Raw genomic sequence first — 23,131 nt, forward strand, 5'->3', positions numbered from 1 at the left:
TTATACTACTTATTGTTTGTAGCTGACTTTCTTAATCAGTGTCACATGAAACTGAATTGAAAGACTTGCAGAAGCCTGTTACCTCAGTATGGTTCTCTTTCAACATAAGCATTTATAAACTGAAAGAAAGCAAAACAAAACAAGTATTGTTTATGAGGCCTGTTAGGCTGTATGGTAACTGGCATTGATCAAGACTCCTTTATTTTATGCAATTACCACATTCTAAAATGTTACAGTTGTGCCAGTTGAGCTAACTATGTGTACATGCTCTTAATCAGTGGCAAATGAGAAGGAATACTGGCTAGGTTGGCCAGCAATGAGAAAGCAGTAAGATAAATGTATTTATTTTCTATTTGTTGTAGTCTCAACCCATTCACATGACAACTATGACAACTTTGATGGCACGTAACTGTTGGCCCCATGTCGACACCTTAGCTTTTTCACAGTTTTGCTTAGGATCAGTGCCAAGCTGAATTACCAGTGGCTGCATCTTGTTTGTTTTTTCATCATTGTTAAAAAATAAATTGGCTCTACAGTAGCTTCTTTCCAGTAATCTGGAACTTTCAACTGACTTTCTGTTGACTTCAGTGCATTTTGGATTGGATCTTAAAATGAACATCTGGTTGCAAATTCATTAGCCAAGGCCCATCAAGACAGATTTTGTGAAACAAATGCCTTCAGACTTCTTGCACTGATACTCTTTGCACATCTTGCTGTATAAATTTGGTGGTCTCAGGAACTGCAATGCAGTGGCTCCAACAGCAATGTCAGAGTGGCATTGGCAATATGTGCTCACCTGCTGTTTTCTGATCCTGTTATTTCCTCTTCAGAAGTACAGCTCAACATATTTCTGGCTATGCTGCCCAGTACACAGGATTTACAGCTCAGCTGAGCTAATGTTGGTATTGGAAGGTTACCTTCATAATTTTTCCCATTTCCTTTCTATTTAGTCAAGAAACTACTGTATTTTTCTATAACGATTTCAGGATCTTGGTAGGTAGTAGGGGAAGAGTTCCCCTGCTCTCCCCCGACAACAGGTTAGCAGCAGGCATTGGCACCATCAGTTTTATGTAACTGTTGAGTCCTCTTTTAGAACTTGGACAGGATCTAAGTGGTATTTTAGGCTCTGAGGGTTCATTTCATCTGCAGAGGAGATATTCAGCTTTCTAAAATTCCAAATAAATGGGAGTTCACCTCAGCTATATATGCTTGTATTTATAAATAAAACCTGTATAAAACCAGGGGAAGGAAAATCTGACCCACTTCATCTATCTTGTTTTAATTTAATATTCTATGACTCTATGGATTTACTTCCAGTAGTTTACACAAGCAGGAAAATACATAGGAACACATGGGAAAATAGGCTTCTAAAGACATTGCATTAATCTGGGGAGGGAAAAAAAAACCACAACCAACAACAAAATCCCAATGCACATTAAGAAAGGCAAATTTGATAGTTCATTTAGCAAAGACATCAATGCCAGTAGACACATTTTTACAGTTGTGCTGGATTCTACCCTTTAAAAGTTTTTCAAACAGTTTGTTGAAACAGTAAATTTATAAATGTTATCCTTGTCCTTTTTTAGACTTTCTCTGTTTAATCAGCTTAAAATACATGCATATTATCTAGATCCCTCCTGGTGTGGATTTTTCTGACTAGCAGTGCCTTTATAGTTAAATAAGTGAGGCATTTGGACTGTAGTCATTTTGATTTATAGCAGCAGGAACAAAGCGAGAGAGTACAGACGTCAGTGCTGCTGCTGCTGATCTGGCAACAGAGACTTCCTAATGTACAAATTACGTCTTTCACCACACAATTCTCTCTCTAGCCTAACTACAGACAGGGAAGCATGATTATTTAATGTAGTGTAGTGTGTGCAATCTATATAAAGGTGTATGTACAGTACTGAGTGGATATTATATTGCTCATTTTAGGCATACAGTTTATATTTCTAGCTTTCTGCATTTTGAAATTAATTTTCCATAATGACAAATATGCAGTAATTCAGTTTTCTTGCCTCTTCTAGACACAATAGTCAAGTGTGAGTTAAAGTCAGTTGTGAAGGTGGCTGTAGTGCTTCACCCATACAGGCACCTATCCATCAGAAACTGCAGTGACACAACTAATTGTCTGTAGACCACCATAACACTGTGGCAGTTAGTCCACATCTGGCCCTGGAGGCCTTTGAATATCTACCCCAGGGGTGAAAGGCTTCAGCTGTTCAGCTCTGCTCCCTGCATCACCAACTGGAAGGAGAACTGCTTTGATAGTAAATATTGAATGTGGGTGGTGAACAGAGCAGAAAATATTTTGTCACAGTGGTGGGATTTCAAATTCTGGGGCTGAGTGTAACTGTCTATACCTACTTCTAATCTGTATGTGAAGATCCTGCCACTTTTCCTTTCAAATGGTATGATGTATTCTATTAACTAAAAGCCAGATTCAACTCAGCTGGATAAAACAATCTTCTGGAAGTCATTGCACCCAGGGACCAGGCATCACACAGCTCTGGTTAATAGGTGGCTGCATTTCATTAGTGGCTGGAGTGATTTCTGTGCATATAGCACCATAGTCTGTATATCTGCTAAGCCTTTAAAGCACTTTGGGATGAAAATAGCTCAATGCAAAATAATGGTCTCAATTTAGCACTGCAATCTGCAGCCAAAGACTTGGAGCAACTCCCAAAGCAGAGCAAAGATTGACTTGTTTCAAACCTGTTTCTCCAAAGGCAGATCCAGTGCTGTATTCTGTGAGAAGGCAGGGACTTGCCCCCCACCCATTAGGCAGGCACTGTGCTCCTCTGCCATGCTGACAGGAAAGAATGACTGTTTCTGCATAAACAGCAGGCCACTTCCCACTCCACAGGCATCATTCTGCCTTTTGCATCATATGGCACACACCAGCAGTGGCTACCCTTGCTCTCATAAGATCAGCTTTTCACGTGGGGAAATAAACAGCAAAGTCACCCTTATTAATATGTACTAGTGCATGTTATTTGTCCTGTCTCCCATTTAACATGCTTGGAGATAGGGAGTTGCATCATTCATAACATGCACAAATGAATCCCAAGGTTGGTTTTGCTGCACTTAAATAAAATAGTAAAATATATATATAACAAAGCAGTCACAGTGGTAGAATGCAAATGACAGTAGGTGAAGGTGGGCAATCTGCCATGCTTGGGACTCTGCAGGAGCCTTTCCAAATGTTTGCCTTCCTCTCCTTACACATCCTTTGACTAGGGCAGGTTGCTGAGATGCTCTGCTTGCATGCTTGAATCCTAGCTGGTGTGGTGAGCCTGGACTTGGTCAACTTCCTGAAAACCTGTCTTCTGGCTTTGTGGCCTATCTGTTAAGATGGATATTTATTGAGAACTGTCACTGGTTACAATTAGGCAAAACATAGCTAAGGAAAGAGGTAATGTAAATGCAGTTTTATGCATACCTTGGGTATTTAAATGCGTAAGCACATTCCTGTTGTCATAAGGATCCCTATTTAGCATTTTTACACTGGGTTTGTTTCCTTTTCTGCATAAAAAAGAATATACATAACAAGTTTCAAGTGCTCAGTGAAGCCCTTGCTGTGCAGAAGTTATTCAGTTGTTAAATTCCTTTTTCTCTTCTGAAATCTAGCTTGTGGTCTAATTGCTTGCCCATTTAAAATATTTTTTCCTTGTATTTTGAAGCAAAATGATTATTCAAAGTAGTTGGTGCTACAGAACCAAACTGCTTCTTAAACTGTTGCTTTTTGCATCGACAGAAAAAAAGAGTTGCTGCTATACAATTGTCCTGAGCTTGAGAGCAGGGGAAGGTGCAGGTGGGAGGATATAAAAAATGGCTGTGCCTTGTACTACTGGGACTTGGACAGCACCAGGCTCATTTGCAGTCTAAATTGATACAGTCTTTAGGCTGCCCTGATTTATCTAGCCAATCCCCGACCTCGAAGGACCTTTATCTGCTGGGGAGGTGCCAGGAGGTGGAAGCTAGTTTTGGGTTCCTTGCATGGCGGCAGCAGGGAGGTGCAAGATCCGTTCCAGCTGCTTGACGTCACCAAGGATTCCTGTACGGCAGGGCAGCGCTGCATCGTGCCAGCAGCACAAGGCAGCCGTGCAGCAGCTTGGCACTGCTGCAGTTAAGCTGAATTGAAACAGGGTAGGGTTTGGCCAGAATGTGGCTGCACGCTCTGCTAGCCAAATCCAGTGACGCTCGAATTCACTGATTCCCATTGACTTTAATAGGAGCAGGATATTGTTCCCTCTGCTGAGCTAAGCACAGATATGTTCTGAAATAGGGCAAGGCCTGACCCCACAAAAATCCAGGGAGCTTTGCCATTAAATTCTCTGGAGGGAAAGAAAAGAGGGGGAAGCAGACAGTTGGGCAGAAAATTGTAAATAAATGTTTTGGATTTAACTGTGCCTTCATGACTTCCCTCTGACCTTAATGAGCAGAAGAGGAGCACAGTTGGGTAGCTGGGGTTATCTCTGCAGCTGAGCAACCATTTTAGAAACTGTTATTCTTCAGAGGCCAGGGCATGATGTTTTATGGGGTGGGGGGAGGATAGTGGGGAGACGTAACGGTGGGTGTGCAGATAATGCAAAAATGCTGAACGAGTAGACTCTTAAAAAGGGAGGTGCTGGGGGGGGGGACACGTTTGCTTTTCTTGGAGGGAGGGAAATCCGTAAATCAATTATCATCTAGTAAGCTGAGTGAGCTGGGTCTGGCCTCCTGCTTCCAGCCTCCCTCCGTGCCACGGTGACAGGGGAGGGGGAGGGTCGGTCAGCACCTTCGATCTACGCGCGTGTGACATGGGGCCTGCGTCAAATAATTGAATGAAATGTTAATTATTCATCGAAAATGTTATTTTAGAATTTAAAAAATGGACTGGGGGGGGGAACGGAGGATGGAAATCCCTTCCCCTCCCCGCAAAGGAACCGTTAACTGTAAACGCCCCAACGGCACCCGTCAGCCGGCCCGCTTTATAAGCCGGATCGTTTGGAGAGAAAATACAGCGAGGTGGAAAAAAAAAAAAGAAAAAAAAAAAAAAAGAAAAAAGGAAAAAAGGGAGAAGGAAGCAAGCCAGCAAGGGCAGGGGGGGACGGGGGGCGCAGAGCCCGGTGCGTGTGGCTGAGGCAGCGCTGACGCAGGCAGCTCTGACGGCAGCAACCGCCGCGCCGCGAGCCTAAAGGGGAGAAGCGAGCGCGCGGGGGGGGGGGAGGGGGCGCCGCGAGGCGCTCTCCCCCCGCACCCCCCGCCCTGCCCGGTGCGCGCGCGGTAGGGCATGGTGGCGCGGGGCTGGTGGGCGCGGCGGGCAGGGGGGGAGGGCGAGAAGAGGCTGCGGGCTCCCGGGTCAGCTCGGCGTCTGCCTTCACGGGCCTGAGCGGTGAAGGGTGACTCCTGTGGGCAGGTTATGCGGATTTCCTGGTGGTTACCGCTGTGCGACTTGGGAAGCAAAGGCTGCCGCACGCTGCTGGAAAACGCCCGCTTCTCCCTGCAGTTGGTTTCCCATAGGTCGTAGGAAGTTTGGGGACCGTGGCCTCTGGGCAGCATAAATTCATCTTTCCTGAGAAAATAATCTTCCCTGCAAATTTCTCGAGGCTTTTCCCATGCAGCTTCTCTAAGGTGCTAAGGGAAAACATTGTATTGCTGATCATACAAACAATTAGGATTTGCTGGTCTTTGCAGCTTTTTCTCCTCCATTAAGAAAGGAGAGCTTGAATCCTATTCCCAGGCCTTTCTCTGCAACTACAGTGTAATCCTTTTGTCTTCAGGACTAAAAGACTTTTCATAAAATGGTGAAAGGTGGCAACAGTACATTTTTCTGCTGTGCTTCCTTGCCTGGTGTTCCTGCTGCTGTTAAGCAACCCTGAAAATACCTTCTTGTCTGCATGACTGATGTTGTGCTGTTCCCAAACAGTGCTTAGAAAGGACCTCACATGTTGGGGGTCATCAGTCTGGTAACTCCCAGGTCTGTGTTCACTGCAACCTTTTTACCAAAAGGACAGTACAGGAAAGAATTTTTCCCCTCTGTCAAGCAGGATGATTTCTGAAGGGAAGTAAAAATACAATGCACAGGCCCTGACTGAATAATCAGAGGCTAAAACAGTGGCAGAATCTGTGGACGAAAACTGAAAAGAAGGCTGCTGGTGGTGGTGTCCCAGTCAGTGCTAAACCATGCAGGACATTACTTTTTCTTCAAGCAGGCAGGATGTTGGTAGGAGCACACATAAGCCTATGGTGTCTGATTGTACTCTCACATCTGTCAAAGCAATTTGGAGGCTTTTTTGGTCAAATGTGTACATTAATACTGGTGAAAGAGAAGAATCCTTTCTTTCCTCCTCTCTGCTCTCTCCAGAGAGGTTTCTATCCTGTGTTCTAGGTCCTCAATCTACGAAACTTGTGAAAGCAAAACTTCTGCAAGACAAATTCTGTCCTTGAAGAAACACGGTTTGCTGAAGGCTTTTAAGGTTTTCAAATAAAAAAAAATGCTATCAGGAGCATCTCTGGGACTTGTGACTATAAGTGCTGTTGTAGTTGTCCCTGCCTTACATTTTCACTTTTATACAGATACAAGTAGGGAAGTAGTGCTAATTGCACTAGTCTAACAGTTCCTTCAACCAGGTATAGTTTGGTTGGATGGTCATACAAAAAGAAGTAAAGGCATAACATTTTGATTTGGAAAAAAACCAAAACAACCCAACTCAAAGCAACATAAAAGCCACCCCCAAAAAACCCAATATGTATAGAAAAGCTGGAATCTATTCCCATTAAATTGGTGAAGGTGTAAGTGAGAAGAACTGACAGAGCACAATTACAGGTTCTGGTGAGCAGGGACCTCAGAAGTTATCCACTCCAAACTCTTGCTCAAAGCAGGGTCAGCTGAGAGATCAGACCAGGTTGTTCAGCTCAATCAATCAGCTCTTCTTTCAAGCACAGTAGCATGTCTAGCAGAGTTGCCCACTGGTTCGGAGGTTTGAAAGGTAGGAGCCAGATGCTTCCTTCTCTCACACCGGTTTTGTACATGCTGGGAGTGGACGCAGTTACTCATGCTCTATACTAGCATAAGGGAGAGAAGAAACTAGTGCTGCTGGCTCAAAATGCACCTTAAAGCAAAACCTCTACTTTGTGTTGGTCACTTAGTTGTATTTTAAAGGCTATAAGTATTTTGATATAACTACTTTAAAGCTACTTGTATTTTGATAGTATCCTACGTTTAGCGTGTATTTGGCTTTTTTTTTTCTTTCTGTTACCAAATATATTCAGATGGAAATATCAACAATTATTATGTGAGAGCCAAAATAGTAAGGGCAGATGATCTGCTGTAGGCCAAGATTCATAACAGGAGTTGCATGTGTTTCTGATAGCACTTTATTTTGTTCTGAGTTCCTTAAATGCAGGGTTAAAAATAATTGGAGCATATCTTGCAGAAACATGCAGTTAGATTTTTTTTTTTCTTTTTTCTCCTTCCATTGAAAATAGTGAAGAAACAAAAAAGTGCAGGTTATACACCATAGAGGACGCTTCATTGTGGAACTCCAGTGAGTTGCTGGGATGGCTAGGGAGCTGGAAAGCAGAATGAAAGCTGAAAGAACAGTAAGTGGAAACAATATGATTTTCACAATACTGGAATTACTCATTTAGACTAAAATATTCCCCTCACCCCCCATATGCATACAATCTAAAATGAAGGTTTTTTACTGAAAACCAAGGAGAACTTTATTTTCAGTTGCTTATGCTTATACCTATAAAATTATACTTAATCAACATGGGTTTTACTTAGGTGAATTTAGAGGGGTTTATGTGTCACTGCTCAAAGCATTTGAGTTGAAGAGACACCAAGGCAGGCTCTATGGCTCAAAACATGCAGGCCAGAGGAAGAGGGCAGGCAGAACAGGTAAACCACTTTGATGCTCTCCAGATGCAACAGCTTCTCAGGTAAAGAGTGGCCCCAGTCCAGCCTTGCAGGTCAAGGCTGGGTGGCGTTGCTGCATGACACCCAGCCTAACATGGTGTCAGCAGCGGGCAGCAGAGCCCTGGGCTGGTGGCCCTTCCTGCAGGGCAGCTCCCTTCCTGCCAAAGGCTTGGCCATTGTCCCCTAGGGGCCTCAGCTGGGCCTCTGTGTCTTGCCATAAAGCGCAGATGTGGGTCAGTAAAGGAGGCTTATAAGGAAGAGGGCTGTAGAAGTAAGTCAAATAAATACATATAACAGGTCTTGATTGAGAGGAAGTGTCAGGGAAAATGGCAGGGACAAAGACTGGAACAGCAGTATTTGAGGACAAGAGACTTTTGCAGGCTCTTTTCTCCTATTCCAGCCCAAGGTACCACAAACTGTTTTTCAAGCATATAGTGTTTCGTACACACCCATTGTGAAAACTCAGTACTGACCTTCTAATGCTAGGCTGGTGTTTAAGTACCTAGACACTTGTGAGTAGAATGACCCACTATACCTTTTACAAAACACAACATAGTTACAGTTTAACCTCATTGAAGCCACAGACACTGCTAAAGCAGGTGCATGCTTTTTCAGCTCAGTAGGGGACAGTGGATTTCACCTCCCAGGAGCAAGCAAGTTATGAAATTCCTGCTGCAGGAATAGAGGAGGAGAGGAAACAGCTGGAAGCAGAAACAGGGTAGGGGAGGAAGAGTGCTGAAGAATCAGAGTTGCTGCCTCTACCAGATGAGGGAACTTTCTTAACGCTCCCTCACTCTGCCTTGAGCAGTAACTGCTACCCTGAACACTTCCATCCTTTCCTGCAGAGAGGTGCTTGAAAATCCATTCAGCCAATCCACAGTTCTAAAACTTGGTAAAGGCTGGAACTCTGCAAAATTAGATGCCATATTTTTACAATTAAAAATGCCACTACAGGATGATAGCTAAGGTTTATGAGGAGACATGGATCAGGACTCGGTGGTCATATGTGTTGGACAAATATGAGGTGTTTGCAGAAGGAAAAATGGACAAAATAAATTTATTATTGAAACTGAGAAAAAGGAGTAACTTATCAGAGCGAGTTCACTTCTAAATAGAATGAATCTTCATCTGTTCAGTGAAAATATAAAGGTGAATGTTGTGCAATAAACAGAGACATGGCTTTGTCTCTTGAAACTGACTTAATACCACCTTCCTGGTAGTGCTGAATTTCATATGAAACTTTGAAATGTGCCTTTCACCCTGTTCCTTTGAATTGTTAAATTACAAGACCAAAAAGGCGGGTGTTTTTGTAACATGAGAAATTGGGAGCCGCATCAGCCCTCTGAGTCATTTTTGTGTTGTGTGTCAACTTGTATTAATATGTAATGTCAGTGCAGTGGGGCTACTTGGTCATTATTACTACTGTAAGTTAGCTTGTGGGGAGGAAAAATGACAGCTACAGTGGTAAATTCTGGGTTTTGCTTTTAAATTGGGAAAACTGATGAAGCAAATGAGCATGTGTGAGAGAGAGATACTTCAGTTCTAAACCTGCACTAAGCTCTTTCCAAGGCCTTGCTCGAATCACCTAGTGGAAGACACCATGATTTTCAGTCACATCAAATAGTATTTTACCATGCAAGAATTCCCACTGAAAGCAGCAGAATTAGCCAGGGATTAAGACAGTAATAAAGATGATAGAACAGGCTCTTCACCTCTCTGCTGCTGTTTCCCAATTGATAAAGTGAGGATAATAAAATTTACCAACTGTTCTGGGTGTTGTAAGGATACATTAGCTCATGCTAGCAAATCATTTTGAGGACAAAACCAAATGCTATACAAATGCTAAGGACTCTGTCAAGATGTGCAGGAAGGTGTTCACAGTTCAGGGACACAGCAAAATAATGGCTTTGAGTGGGGAGAGGGCTTTTGCAAGAATTAGGCTTTAATGATACAGATGTCTACAGTAGCTGTAACACTGTTATAAGTGACTTCATGAAGACATACAAAGACAAAATTACAAACTGTTTGGGAAAAGTGATAGTATGGCACGGCATAAAAGAGAATTGATTCTGTCATTGTGCTTTTTGTTAAGTATTGGTTATGTATTTCTGGGTCAAATAGTTCTGAACAGAGTCAGCCACATGAGAAAAAAAGTAAGAGAAAGCAAACCTGCAATGCAAGACCTCTCTAGGTCTTACGACTGTTGTCTTTGGTTATCTGCTGTCTCTGTGCACTGTGTATTGTACAGAGGCAGGTTTGTCTTAACCAATGATATTCCTATCTCCTCTGAACTTTTGTTTTTATATCCCTTTAAAATATGCTACATTCAGACTGACTGAAAACTGCCATGAGTGGTCATTTGTGAGTGTGATTGACAGGCTAGGCTGGTAATGCCTTTTAAAATTAAAGCAAAAAGTAAAGCATTTGCAACCTGAGCTATATTTATTGAAGGTCTTTTGCCTGATGATTTTGGTTATCGACTCATGTGAGGCAAATACCCAGTACAAATCCATAAGCCTGAAAACACTTCAAGTCTATCTCTGAGTACAACTGTGTTCAGTAGGTCCTTAACTCCAGGTCCTAAGGCCTGCTTCTGGAATCCCACAGTGGCAGCTCACTGAGCAAGGTGTAAGGATACCTATTTACTTTCACAAGTTTTAGATTAGGACTTTCTCCTCTTCTAATCAAATGGCTTTGGACTTGATATACTGAATGGTACTTTCTTAAGTTCGGTGACATAAATCCACCAAAAGAAAACAGTTCATGTATTGCTATCTGAAAGAAGTTACTGAGGTCACTGGAAGGGGGTATCACTTAAGTGAGTAAAATAGTAGAAATGAGTTACTATTCAGATAACTAAAAATTAACTAATAGGAGAGCTCTTGTGTTACCATACTAGCCTTTTTTTCTCTGAGGCCTGCCTGAGTGAGAGCTAATCACAGTACCAGGAAGGGATGGAAAGCAACCTTCATCTGGAAGTTGGAGTGAGAAGTACTAGAATACTTATTTAAAAATAATAATTGGTAAATAATGCTAATACACCAAGGAACCCCAAACGCTGGTAAAATATTTCAGACTGGTACTATCCCCACTTCAAAAGCTTTCTCTTTGCTTTTCTCCCGTGGACCACAGCCAGTCAACCAACAACATACTGTCTTCTCCCCTTCTTCTGTTTCCCTCAGAGACTATCCCAAAACAATTTGAAGTGTGGAGTAATTTATAGATTGTGAGTAAAGAAGGGCAGCATGGTACAGAGCATGGGAACTGGCACTGCCTTCCCTTTTCTTTTTCCTCTCCTATTGGGCATGTCAAAGAGTTTAGCTATGGAGAAGTTAGCTCCTTAAGATGGTCCAAATCTTGTTGTATGTAGTGGGAAGGAATTTTAAGAAGAGTGCCTAGGAGTAACTGGATGGAAATCTTTCCTTTGGCAAGATCTATTAGAGAGGATGGAATAAAATCCCAAAGGGAGTTAGAGTTTGGCTTGGTTCAGCCTCAGAGATTGTTTATGGAATGATCTTGTTCACCCTATATCCTCCCCCCCAGGAAATCATCTATTCCATATTTCCATCTCTGATTTCCATGGTACTGTAATAAAAACATGATCTGTCAGCATGTTAATACTTTAGTGGAAACTGTTGTGTAAAGGCAGATCTTGCTGGGAACTTCCTAAAACACAGATGTGAGATATTGCAATGTCTTATATTGTCATAGATATATTATGCCTTCTGTGTGCTGCATGGGTGAAAAAACCCCTCACATTTAGAATGGTAGCATAAATTTAATTAGGACTGCCCCTAAAACTTGACAAATATATCCAGTTCTGTTCCCTGTAAATTTTTAGGGTATGCCTCTGAACGAAAAGGATGTGCTACGAGATTCTGAAAAGCTCCACAAATCATTCACAAAAATAAACACTTTGCTAAATTAGACTGTGTAAGAATGCACGCTTCTCCTGCTGCTGATTTGAAAATCTCCTCTCCTTTGCAGGCAAATCTCACCAAAGCTTTGTGTGGGAGATTATCATTGCAAACATATCGTAGGCCATCAGGAGTGCCACATTTAACACCCATGCTTAGTAAGAGAGTCTTTATGCCTCCACTCCGTGCTTGGCACTCTTGTCCTCTCCCTCTTCACCAAGACAAACTGAAATGAGAAAGAAGCTGGCACCTTATGAGTGCTTCCAGCTGGCAAGTGAACCTGATTTGGGCTTGCAGTGATACCACTTACTTCAGAAGTATCTAACAACTGTTTCAGGAAACAACTGGTCTGCTAGTTGGGGCAAGTAGCTGCTTACTGCGTGTGGTCATTTGGAGGCTGAACATGCCATGCCCCAGTCTTGGCAGGATGCAGAAGGAAGAATCTGGACACCACACAAAGGGGTGGGGATGAAGAGAGAGCAGAAAGCAGCATCCATGGGGCATGGCAAAAAACGGGCCCGGCCACATAAGCCGGTTGGGGGTGGCTTTCTCGGCCACCCACCACCACATGGCTCTAGAACAGCACGAAGGCACCCTTTGTGGAGTGGCAACCCTGTGGACCTCCCCCACCCCCCGGCGGCGGCAAGGCGCGGAGGAAGGGTTGCTCGGCTTCTCTCCGCCCGCCTGCGGCCCAGCCCGGAGGCACCGCAGCGGCAGCGCGGACACGCGTGGGCCGGAGCAGCCGGGAGCGCGGGGCCGGCGTGCCCGCTGCCGCCCGGGAGCCGCGTGGCGTCAGCGGGCGGCGGCGGCGAGGTTATTTAACACCCGGGCTGTCATTTCTAGGACAGCGGCTCACGGGAGGGGCGGGGAAGGGTCCCCTTGCGGGGATTGGCAGCCCCGAGGTGCGGCCGCCCTCCGCCGCGCCCCGCCGCCCCCGCGCTGAGCAACCCCCGCCACCCCCGCCGCTGCTGCCTCCGCCCCCGCCGCGGCTTGGCAGGGCTCGGGAGCGCGGCAGCGGTCTTCGTATGCGGTCAAAACCGTGGGAGTGTGACCCGACACGGAAAAGAGCCAGCTGCTTTGCATCGGCTTGCTTGCCCCCCTCCCCCGCCTTTGTAAAGCACCTTCTACTTCGGGGGCGGGGGGGGAAATCATTACAGCCTATACGGCAAAAAATTGCTGCTTAAGACGATCTAGCCATATACCAGAGAAACACTTCAGCATGTATCCGAGCCTAAATATATTTGGGAAAATGGGGAGGGCACTTTTACCCGGCTTTCATCATGCTTCCTTGAAGAGAGACAGAAATAATTATGAAAAAAATCCCTCCCCTCCCCCCGCCCGAGCAATCATAATACATTGAAATTTCCCAAAGTCTAGTCAGCTGCAAAAAATAAGTGTTTCTGGAGCTAGAGGATCATGTTGCAGAAGCGTGTGACTGCGAGACCTAGATTCCTTTCCCTGCTCCCCGGTCTCTTTCCTTAGGTGTTTTTTAGCATTATTTGTTTTGGGAGGGGAAAAATCATCTTCGCTTCAGTCTCTTGCTAGAGGTCCAGACTGCTTACGTCTGAGCGCCCCTTATCATTTCAGTGAATGGCAATTGCAGCCTTGGTGCTGTTATAGCAATGAAGCTACAGACGTCATTGCCTCCTGTTGGACGTGAGATGTGTCCAAGCATCAGCCCCTTTTGCTTAAGAAAAACTCTTTAACTTCCACGCAGCCGACAGGCAGGCTTTTCTAAGATCCTGTGGACACAGCATTGTACTGATAGTTATATCTTTTTATATATGTATATACACGCACCCATACACAGGTGTGCATGTGTATGTGTGTTTGTACGTATGTATGTAGACAGAAATAGAGAAATTAAAGCTGCAGCTATATTGCAAGCTCCTCTAAAAATTCCTGCTCGTCAGAGTAGCTCTCTGCGTCGTTTTGTTAAATACAGCCTGGCGGGAAAGCTATCATCAATCAATTTCGGGTAACAAGGAAGACTTGTTGAGCACCTTGTTCTCCAGACCCTGGGAAGATGCTGGGCTGCTGGAGCGTGGAAGAGCCGGGATTGTGCCCTGAACTTCACCCGCTTGGCAGCCGCAATTCCTAAACCATTTCCCCTCTCCTCCCCTGCCTCTTTGCCTCCCGGACTGAGAATCTGCTCTTTAAAGTTGATCTGAAGGGGAAAGCAGAGACGAGCTTGTGCATAGTTTGGAGGGTAAGTTGTGTCCTCGCCCCCTCCCACCGCGAATAAATACCCGCTAGCGAGCCTTGAAATTCGCCAGGAAAAGGGACAGGTGGCGGGGTGGGGGGAACGTGATGAGCCGGGACGGGACTCCCAGGGGAAGCGGCACGTCTTGCACCCAGGACTGAAAGGGTTACAGGGAGAGCGAGAAAGACCGACTGACTGCGGGGGTACTGACTTCACGGCGGAGTTTTCCAAGGTGTGAGTTATTCGTGCATATTCCCAGCCGGCGGCGAAGCCCCGCCGCACCGCTCCGCTCCGCCGCCGCTCCCGCAGGTGCCGGGCTGCGTGGCCGCAGCCCCCGCCGAGCCCCGCCGCGCCTCTGCCCGCCGCTGCCGGTCCCTCGCCCGGCCGCAGCAGCCTCCGGGGAGCCGAGGATCCCCGGCTCCCAGAGCACATGACCCCTGCAGGGAATTTAGCCTCTCTGCACCTGCAGGCGCTTGTCATCCCTCCTCCTCTGCTCCTGGTTTTCTTTTTAATCCTCTCATCCCCCTGTTCTCCACCCCTCCACCCCCCATCCATTCAGCTTTTACCTTTTTTTTTTTTTCCCTTCTCTTTTTTTAACCAGAAGGAATCCCAACAGGGGAAAATATCAAGCTGCTCCCTCCTTCCTCCTTCCCTCCCCCCCAATAAAAAAAAAAAAAAAAGCACCACCCGCCAACATTTGGAAAAAACAATAGAGGACTATTGCTTCTCTCTTTAATCTTCCCTCACACACTCAGATGAATGAGCAAGGAAGGGGGGAGACCTCTGCAGCCCCTTTAGACATGGGGCTGAATTGATGGGATTGTGATTTGTAGGATTTCTCCACTTAGTCCCTGCCTCCTACTTGCTCTCCAGCCACTCCAAAGTCTCTTCCCCTCTCTTTAAGCAGCGATTTCTTTCAATCTCTCTCTCTCTCTCCCTCCCTGTGTCTCTCTCTCTCCCTCACACTCTCCCTCTCTCTCCACATACACTCATCTCCCCGGAGAGAGAGAGAGGAGAAACTCAACTCCTAAACACCGACCAGATGTCGAAGAAACGCAAAGCCCTGGAGGGTGGCGGAGCTCGGCTCCCCCCCGAGGACCCCAGAGCCTGCTTTGGGGCCGGCGAGGAGCAAGGTAGGGCGGTGGAGGCCTGCAGGTGGCCGGGCGGTTGGCAGCCGGGAGCCCACTGCAGGGGCGCGTCAGCCTGGCTGGCCTCCTGCAGCCCACCGACACCGGGGTGACTTTGGCATTTAGGCCAGGCTGTTCCCACCACCGGGCTCGAAACTGTTCCCACCGCACCGACACTGAACTTCTGAGAGGGGAAGGGGTTAAGGGAGGGAGGAGAAAGGGGAGAGAGAAGGGGGTGTGGGAGGGTGACCAAGGAGGGTGGTGGGTCTGCCTGAGGAGTCCAGGATCCTTTCCCCACTGCAGTGTGTCACTGGCATGGGCACAGCCACGCTGCCTCATTGATTTGCAGCCTGTGTAAATCTCTGTTTGCAGGGCGCTTCTAGCTTGGGCAGCGAATGAGCTATAGACACCTAATACATCTGTTGTGGTTTTGTGTGGGTCCAGTTTCCTTCAGCAAGCCCTGGTCCCTGGTATGATTTTGGTTGCATCACGTTGAGGCTTCAGATGCTGCACTTGCAGCACACTTTGCATCCAGCTAAAGTTTTTTTTTCCCTAGCCTTGCTGCTTTGCTGTAATTTTCAAGCTCCAAGTATTTGTGGTGAAAGCTGCTCTGTACTTTTTGACAAGATCATATCAATGTGGTGTACACCGAGTGGTGTAAAACTAACTATGCACCCAAGTGTGAGGGAGTTCTGCAGCTGAATTTCTTGTTGTTCAGCCAGCCCCGTGGGTTCCCTTCCTTTGTGTTTATTTGGACTAAGTGGGCCCAGATGAACCAAGCTGAGCTACCGGGCTCTGGGCTGGTGGCTGTAATGCAGAGAGGAGGGGAAAACACCGTTTGGATTCAGAGCAGTGTTTCAGGCTGTTGTGAATTACTCTGGTGGCTGTGGTGGGAGATGGTGGGTGTGTGGTGGGTTCAAATGACAATGTGAATATGTCTCTGGGCATGTTTGAGTTCAGAAATGTGGTGCTTTTGCCTGGGCAGGTGTACATAGAGAAGAGAGGGATGGAATGAGTGTGTTCTCCAACATGGAGTCTGTGGCTCTTTTTGTAAAGGATGTGAAGGCTCATAGTGTCACAAGTCACCCTGATCATGAAATTCACTCTCCACCATGGATATTTTTGCTTTTTGTAAGGAAATACCTCCAACACAGTGTCTGGTGTGCACTTCTGGTTTCATTAGGAAGGAGCACTTATAGTGATTCACCATCTCTTTCAAAAGATATGGTTTAGGGTTTATGTGGTTGCTGGTTTTAAATTGCTTGGCTCTTCCACAAGAAAATGAGATCCATGTTCATGTTTTCTTATAATTTCTCTGTTTAAGACCAATCCTGACATGGGAAGAACATTTTAAGACCCTGTGAATGATTTTATTTGCATGACAGCATTCAGTGTTTTTGCAATGTGGAATTTTGCTGTTACTAACCTGGAAAATCTTGCCTCTTTGTCAGCAGTGGAGGAGGTTAAACACAGAAAGGGCATTCAGCAGAGACCTGAAAGTTGACTGTAGATTACATGTAATTTTAATTTAAATGTGTGCCAATAGTGGGTGTAGGAGCACCTTACACATTAGTGTGATGCAGTGATGTGTGCCTGTTTTTCTTTTTTTCTCTTTTTTAACTGCACAATAGTATTTCCTGTAACACTTCTGGTTATGTAACAAGAAACAGAAAACAAAATGTAACTTTAAAACAGGGTTGTTTTTTCTTTATTTCAGTGTGTACGAAGCAAATGAAAAGGAAAGTGAAAAAAATATTTAATAAAGCATTGATGTGCATCTAAAGGGAGCAAATAAGATACCATTTTCCTCATAAGGTGGCACAAGGTATTTTGTAAATCAAACTGATTAGAAACCTCTGTTTGCACCTGAGTACTCCAGGCTTGTGTCATCTTTGACACAGTAAATGATGAAATTAAATAAAAAAAATAGGTTTGTTTCTGAGTTCAAAATGATTTTTGTGAACTTTTATTCTATTTTCTTGCTCCTATTTTACAGGAAGGAGTGTTGCTTGTTAATTACATTGTCTGTGACTACGTAACTGTAGAAACCATTAAGTGTGTGCAATGTATCACAATGTTGGAGGGAGCATATTTTTGTGTGAGATGGTGGATGTGAAGCTTTCTTAAGACCTTAGATGTGCAAGTAATTTTTAATTTTTTGTTAATAATCTGAAGTATTTCACTATGGAGCACTGTGCTCTTACAGGAGGTTTAGTACCTCTGTAGAGTAGACATACTTGCTAGTTTGGAGGGAGAGTGTGTAATATTTGTCCAGAAGTATGGAAAAGCCATGTAACTCCTGGGTTTTAGCGTTAAAATGTGTGTGCACTGGGAGCAGGGAGGCAAGGAAGGGGAAATGGGCATTAGTAAATGAAGAAAAATAGGGAGCTCAGATTTCTGGAGACTGCCGAATCCTGTGTTCCTGCAGAAGCTGAATGCAGAAGCCCTGCTGTCCTCAGCTAATGAGGTGACTTTTGTCGGTCACAGAAGCGTGAGTGCGTGAGAGCCTGGATCCAGGTCTGCCATCTTACCTCTTTGTGTCACCTGATTGTCTGAGGGCCCACGTTGCTAACAGATGAATCTCTTCTGTTTTTAAGTCTTAAGAGAGGGCAGACTGTTAGCTGCTCCAGACTGGATACTTGGCCAACTGAAGTGTGTGCTTGTGGACTTTCATTCAGCTCTTGTTTATCCTTACTTGGCAAAGCTGTGGGTGGACAGACACTATGTAGGCCACGATACAGATTTTTCAAACTTCCCCAGTGTGTTTTTGTTTTTAGTCTCCTTCAAAGTATTTTATGAAGAACTTTGTAATCCGTACTGTAACATTGTCTTTTTTTTTATGGGGTCTGTTTCAAACCCCACTGGTATGGAGAGGAGATAAGGAATGAGTACTCAACAATTCCCACCTTCTCAACAGTGAGAGTTCCTGAACCTCTGTGTCTAACTCAAGGCACTTCACTGCTTCACCTTACTAAGAGGTGAGCTCCTAAGGCTCATTCCCATGAGGTATGGAAACACAGTAGCATTTCCAGGGAGAATTCAGATTTTCATGTCAGTTGAATTGCTTCTCGGAGGTGCCCCTTGCTTTACATTGACTGTGCACAGAGCCTAGGGTAACTACACTGGTTTACTTGTACCAGTCTAAATGGCAGAAATGTCAGTAACGGGTCTTAGCAGAGAAATCAGATAGGCCTTTCAGTGTGATACCCAGCATGGAGAAGGTGGGATTTGTCTGTTGAAACACAGCTCTCTGTCCCTTTATTGTCAGGAAGCAGAATATTTCTAGGGAGCAATTAATCTCTTCCTGAAGTGGAAGTCTACATTTAGTCAGCAGAATCAGATCCGAGAAGTGCTGTTTCTGCCAATTGAGTATAAAGGTAGTCCAAACATCTAGCATGGATGTAGACATCTGTATTTCACCAGATGACTCCTGCCTTTTGACAAGATCTTTCAGGCTTCAGTGCAAGTCAAATGGCAAAGAAATTTTTCAGCTGCATTTGAAGCAGACATCTTCCCTTCTGGCACTAGTCCTTTTGCTCAAAATTGTAGCACAAAAAAAAAAAAAAGAAGAAGGATCCTGTTTTCTGTGAATCACTGTTTTCTATGAATGTGTTGAAAGCTAGTGTGGAAGATGTAAAAATGGAGGCTGTCGGTTTAAAAACAAAAAAAAATGTGGACACTTCTCAGGACCAAATGCAGCATTAAATTGTGCCTAAACTATTCAGTAATGCTGCTTACAATTATATGAGAGTTCCTGGATGTAGTGTAATACAACATTTTGGAAATTTTCTTGCAGGGATTTTTGAGCATGATGGATTCAGGGAAGGAATAATCTCTAAATTCTCATTGGGTTGCTCTTTCTGTATTTGAATTGTGTATGAAGATTAAGAAAAAATACATTCCTTCTTCCACCTCCCCTGTGGTCCAGTTGTTCTGAGTGCTGAATGGTCTCTATTGTCACAAATCTGAGTGATAGTTGAGAGTTTTCAGCACTTTACAAAAACAGTCTCTTAAGAGAGAACTGTTGCAAAACTCTTCCTGAGGCAAAGTTGAACTCCTGTCTGCCCAAGAGTAACTTTTAAGATGTGATTACTGTGTTCAATGGGACAGTCCATGTGCATAGAAGTTAATCATGTGCATAAGGAATTGTTTGTAGGATTTTTAGAGTCTTAGTTATTATCCACCAAAGCACTCTTGAGGGTCACTTCAATGCAAAGAATACTTCCCTAGTCATTACTAGGGGGAGCAGTTTATAATAAACTATCCTCTCTCATACAAATAATCTAGTATTAGTCAGTTCTTAGCATTCATGTGTCTCTTGAACTTCTATATTAAATTATTGATTATTACTAAATCTTAATTTGATATCATCAGACATAGGAACCCAAAACTTATCCTGTTATTCAAGCTTTACACTAGTATAATGGAAGTCAGAATTGAAACCAACTTCTGAATTACAGTTTCCACCCCATGCTCAGTCTTCATCATTACAATTGAATTTACAGTCTTTACTCCATTTGTTGTTTTATTATGCAAGTGACTGTTGAGTTTCCTTCAAGCTCTGCACACTGCTGTTGATCTTCATGTTTCTCTGATACAGATGGAAAAGCAAAGCTGTTCTTCCCGTCTGTGTCTGATTTGAGGCTTACTTTTCTCTGTCCTCTGTGTAATGGCCATTCTTTTCTTTCCATTTAGCTTCTGATCCATGAAACAAACAAGCCCTCTCTGGATCCCACTCTGGAAGATCTGGCTACTCAGAGTTAAGGTGTTTAGCAACAGAGGCTTCTGCATTTTTGAGGATAGAGATGAGAATTGTTGTATGGCTTGGGTTTTGTGCTGACACTGTAATAGCACAGAAAAAAAGTGATCCTTTTCACTCAGAGGAAAAAGTTTGTATTACCAAAAAAGAAAGAAAAATAAATGCATCAAGAACTTTTTAGGGCCTTTGTTAATGGAAAAGAAAGCATGCTTTCCAAAACTGATTAGCTCAATGGTTACTGTAAGTTTCCCATGTCAAGGTTTTGGTTTTTGATCTCTTTCTCCTGACACAGCCAAGGATCTGCCTGCTAGATGCTGTGAAACATAGGTAGGTAGTGTCTAACTTGTTTTCAGAGAATCAAATTCAACATGCTGAGAAGGAAGACAGTTTTACTAATTCAGTTCAGTGTATCTGAAGCTGCAAACCGAGAATGCTAGAAAGATGTACTCAGCACTGGTGAGGCCACACCTGGAGTATTGCATCCAGTTTTGGGCACCTCAATTCAAGAGAGATATCGAGGTGCTGGAGCGAGTACAGAGGAGGGCAACGAAGCTGGTGAAGGGCCTAAAGAATAAATCTGATGAAGAACACTTGAAGGAGCTGGGAATGTTTAGTTTGAGGAAGAGGAGGCTGAGGGGAGACCTCATCAGTCTCTACAACTACCTGAAAGGTCATTCATTGTAGAGAGAGGTTGGTGCTGGTCTCTTTTGACAGGTAATTAGTGACAGAACAAGAGGGAATGGCTTCAAGCTGCAACAGGGGAGGTTTAGACTGGATGGTAGGAAAAATTTTTTTCACAGGAAGAGTGGTCAGACACTGGAATAGGCTGCCCAGGGAGGTGGTTGAGTCGGCATCCCTGGATGTGTTTAAGGGTCGTTTGGATGTGGTGTTGGTGGATGTGGTTTAGGGGAGAACTTTGTAGAGTAGGGATGATGGTTGGACTTGGTGATCCCAAGGGACTTTTCCAACCTGAATAGTTCTAAGATCCTATGATTCTATGTAAAGCTAAAGAGAATTCAAAATACTGGGGAAGAGAGAGCAGGGACAAGGTATATATATACACACTGTGAAATAGCATTGTAAGCACTCCCTGGAAAAAAAAATAAAAATCTTCCTCGGGTGTTGTTGCTGACTTGCCTTCCCATCCACTGTCTCATAAAGCCTGTTGAGGAGCTTTTCTGTTCCCATTTGTTTCAGAAAGGTATGTTAGTGGGTGCCTAAGTATAAGTTTATGAGCCTTATTTGAAATGAAATACGAAGAGTAATGCTTGAGTATTTTGGCTGAGTCAGCATTTGCGTGTCAGAGAGGACTTTTCTGTCCAGTAGTGCAGTAGTGCCTAGTACAGCTCGGTCTTGAGCTGCTGCTAGCAAGTTGTGACATCACTATCTGCATTCTAGGGGAATAAAGCTATCCTAACTGATGTCATGAGGCAGACCCATAGGGAAAGTTGTGATATTTTAAGTTACTTTGGTTGGAAAGTGTGACTTGAGGTGAATTACTGATTTGCCCTAGAAATAAATTTATTCAAACATTTTAAAAATGGAGATGACTTTTTAATTATTTGTGGGCACTTAGACATTTCAGCTATGCTGGTCATGTAGTGTGTATGGTAAGGCTATAAAAATGCCTAGTGAGTCAGGAATTGAAATTTCAGCAAAAAGCAGTGGGGAAGTCTCCTGAGTGACTTAAAAATGGGACTTTGGTTAAATAACCAGCCTTTCATGGAAAAAGCATGAAAAGCTTGAAGCTTTGTGATAACTGTTTGAGACTGCTTTGGGCGCTGTGAAGATGTAGGATAGTTACTATGATGATGATGATGCGGTGCTCCCATTTCTATATGGCTGTGAGTGCAAGATGTTTGCTAATCCATCCTCCTGGCTGGCCTCAGCTTGCAGATGGTGACACTCCAGTACCAGTAAGTGTTAACTCGGGGAGCAACTGCTGTTAAATGGAGCCTAGTTGTGCAGTTGACTGAGTCCACACCCAGTGGTTGCTGACTTCAAGAGTCAGTGTGGAGAGAGTGGGTCTGAAAAATATCTTCAATGGACACATTCCCCTGGCTGCACTGGGAGCCTCAGTGGCTTCCCAGAGGGGACTAAGACTAGTTTTTAGAGAGCCCAGCCCTCATCTGGCCTCAGGTGCTCTCCTAACTTGTAGAGGTGCTGCCTCTGGGTAATAAAATCCTGGCTAACAGAGAAGAAAGGCTCTTGACGTAGGATGCCTTCTGAAACTTAGAGAAAAAGCAAAATAGGGAAGACAGTCTTAAAGGTGAGAAGATTGTAGTGGAAGTGAAATTGAAAATGTAGAAACTTTGCAAGATTCCTTTAATTTCTGCTAGAATTAAAACCTGAGAGAATCTCCTAGATGTACTACCCAGGTGTCGTATTGTTTCTGTTTGTTTTTCTTAGCCACTCTCCTCTTTCTGTAAATAAATAAATAAACTGCTTCCCTATTCCTGGTCAGCCAAGGAATGCATATGAAATGTGCACATGAAATATCCCTTACTATGAAATGTATGAGGGAGAGTCCCCATCTCCTGGTTATGGTGTCCATCTCCACTGGATCACGCAGTGTTGGCAGGACATTGCATTTTATTGATGACGCCACCTTGCCAGAGTTTCTGAACATATAAGAGTACAGAGCTTCTATATAAAGAAGGAAGAGAGCTGCATAAGCCAAGTGACATGAAAATGTGTATGTATTTATTTTTTAAAGGCGTTATGTTGTTAATATGCAAAATCTGGTACGCTGATCATCTCTACTTAAACACTTTTTTATTAATAAAAAAGTTGCTTTGCTTTTTCACCCTGTGGCCTGAAAGTTTTTTGTACTATTTGAGCCTAATTCTGTTTTTAAGTTCCTAGTGATACAGCAGAAGCCTTGGCAACTCAGTGAGCAACAGTTGTGGCTTTATGTTGGGGGAGGAAAAGAGGGACAACTGTCTGGGTTTGATGGGCTAAAAAAAAGTCAATTTGAGTTTATCACTTTAGTCACAGTGTGATGGCTAATAATGTTGGCATGTAGGGTGTGTCCACACATGGGGCAATTGAGTTTGTGTTCTTAAGCTCATTCCTAGTAAGTGTGCTAACATGTGGAATAAGCAGCTGTATTTCAGGTGTCAACCTGTATTAAAGCCATCCACACCGTGTTCTAGTTGAGAGCAGTATCACAGCTGAGGGGCAGTTGGTAGTAGATTGATTCTTACGTTGTTTTTCAGT

General features: G+C 44.1%; 1 protein-coding gene across 1 annotated transcript in view; it reads left to right on the forward strand.

The window, feature by feature from the left end:
• Positions 1–14,746: 14,746 nt before the first annotated feature.
• PDE10A (phosphodiesterase 10A) overlaps positions 14,747–23,131 on the forward strand; it is a 361,168-nt gene continuing 352,783 nt past the window's right edge. The window contains exon 1 of the mRNA XM_051614749.1: positions 14,747–15,159. Within this exon, the coding sequence (XP_051470709.1) occupies positions 15,069–15,159 (91 nt within the window). The 5' untranslated portion in view covers positions 14,747–15,068. The remainder of the gene's footprint in view (positions 15,160–23,131) is intronic.

Source organism: Apus apus, chromosome 3 (assembly GCF_020740795.1).
Source record: "Apus apus isolate bApuApu2 chromosome 3, bApuApu2.pri.cur, whole genome shotgun sequence".
NCBI lineage: Eukaryota > Metazoa > Chordata > Aves > Apodiformes > Apodidae > Apus > Apus apus.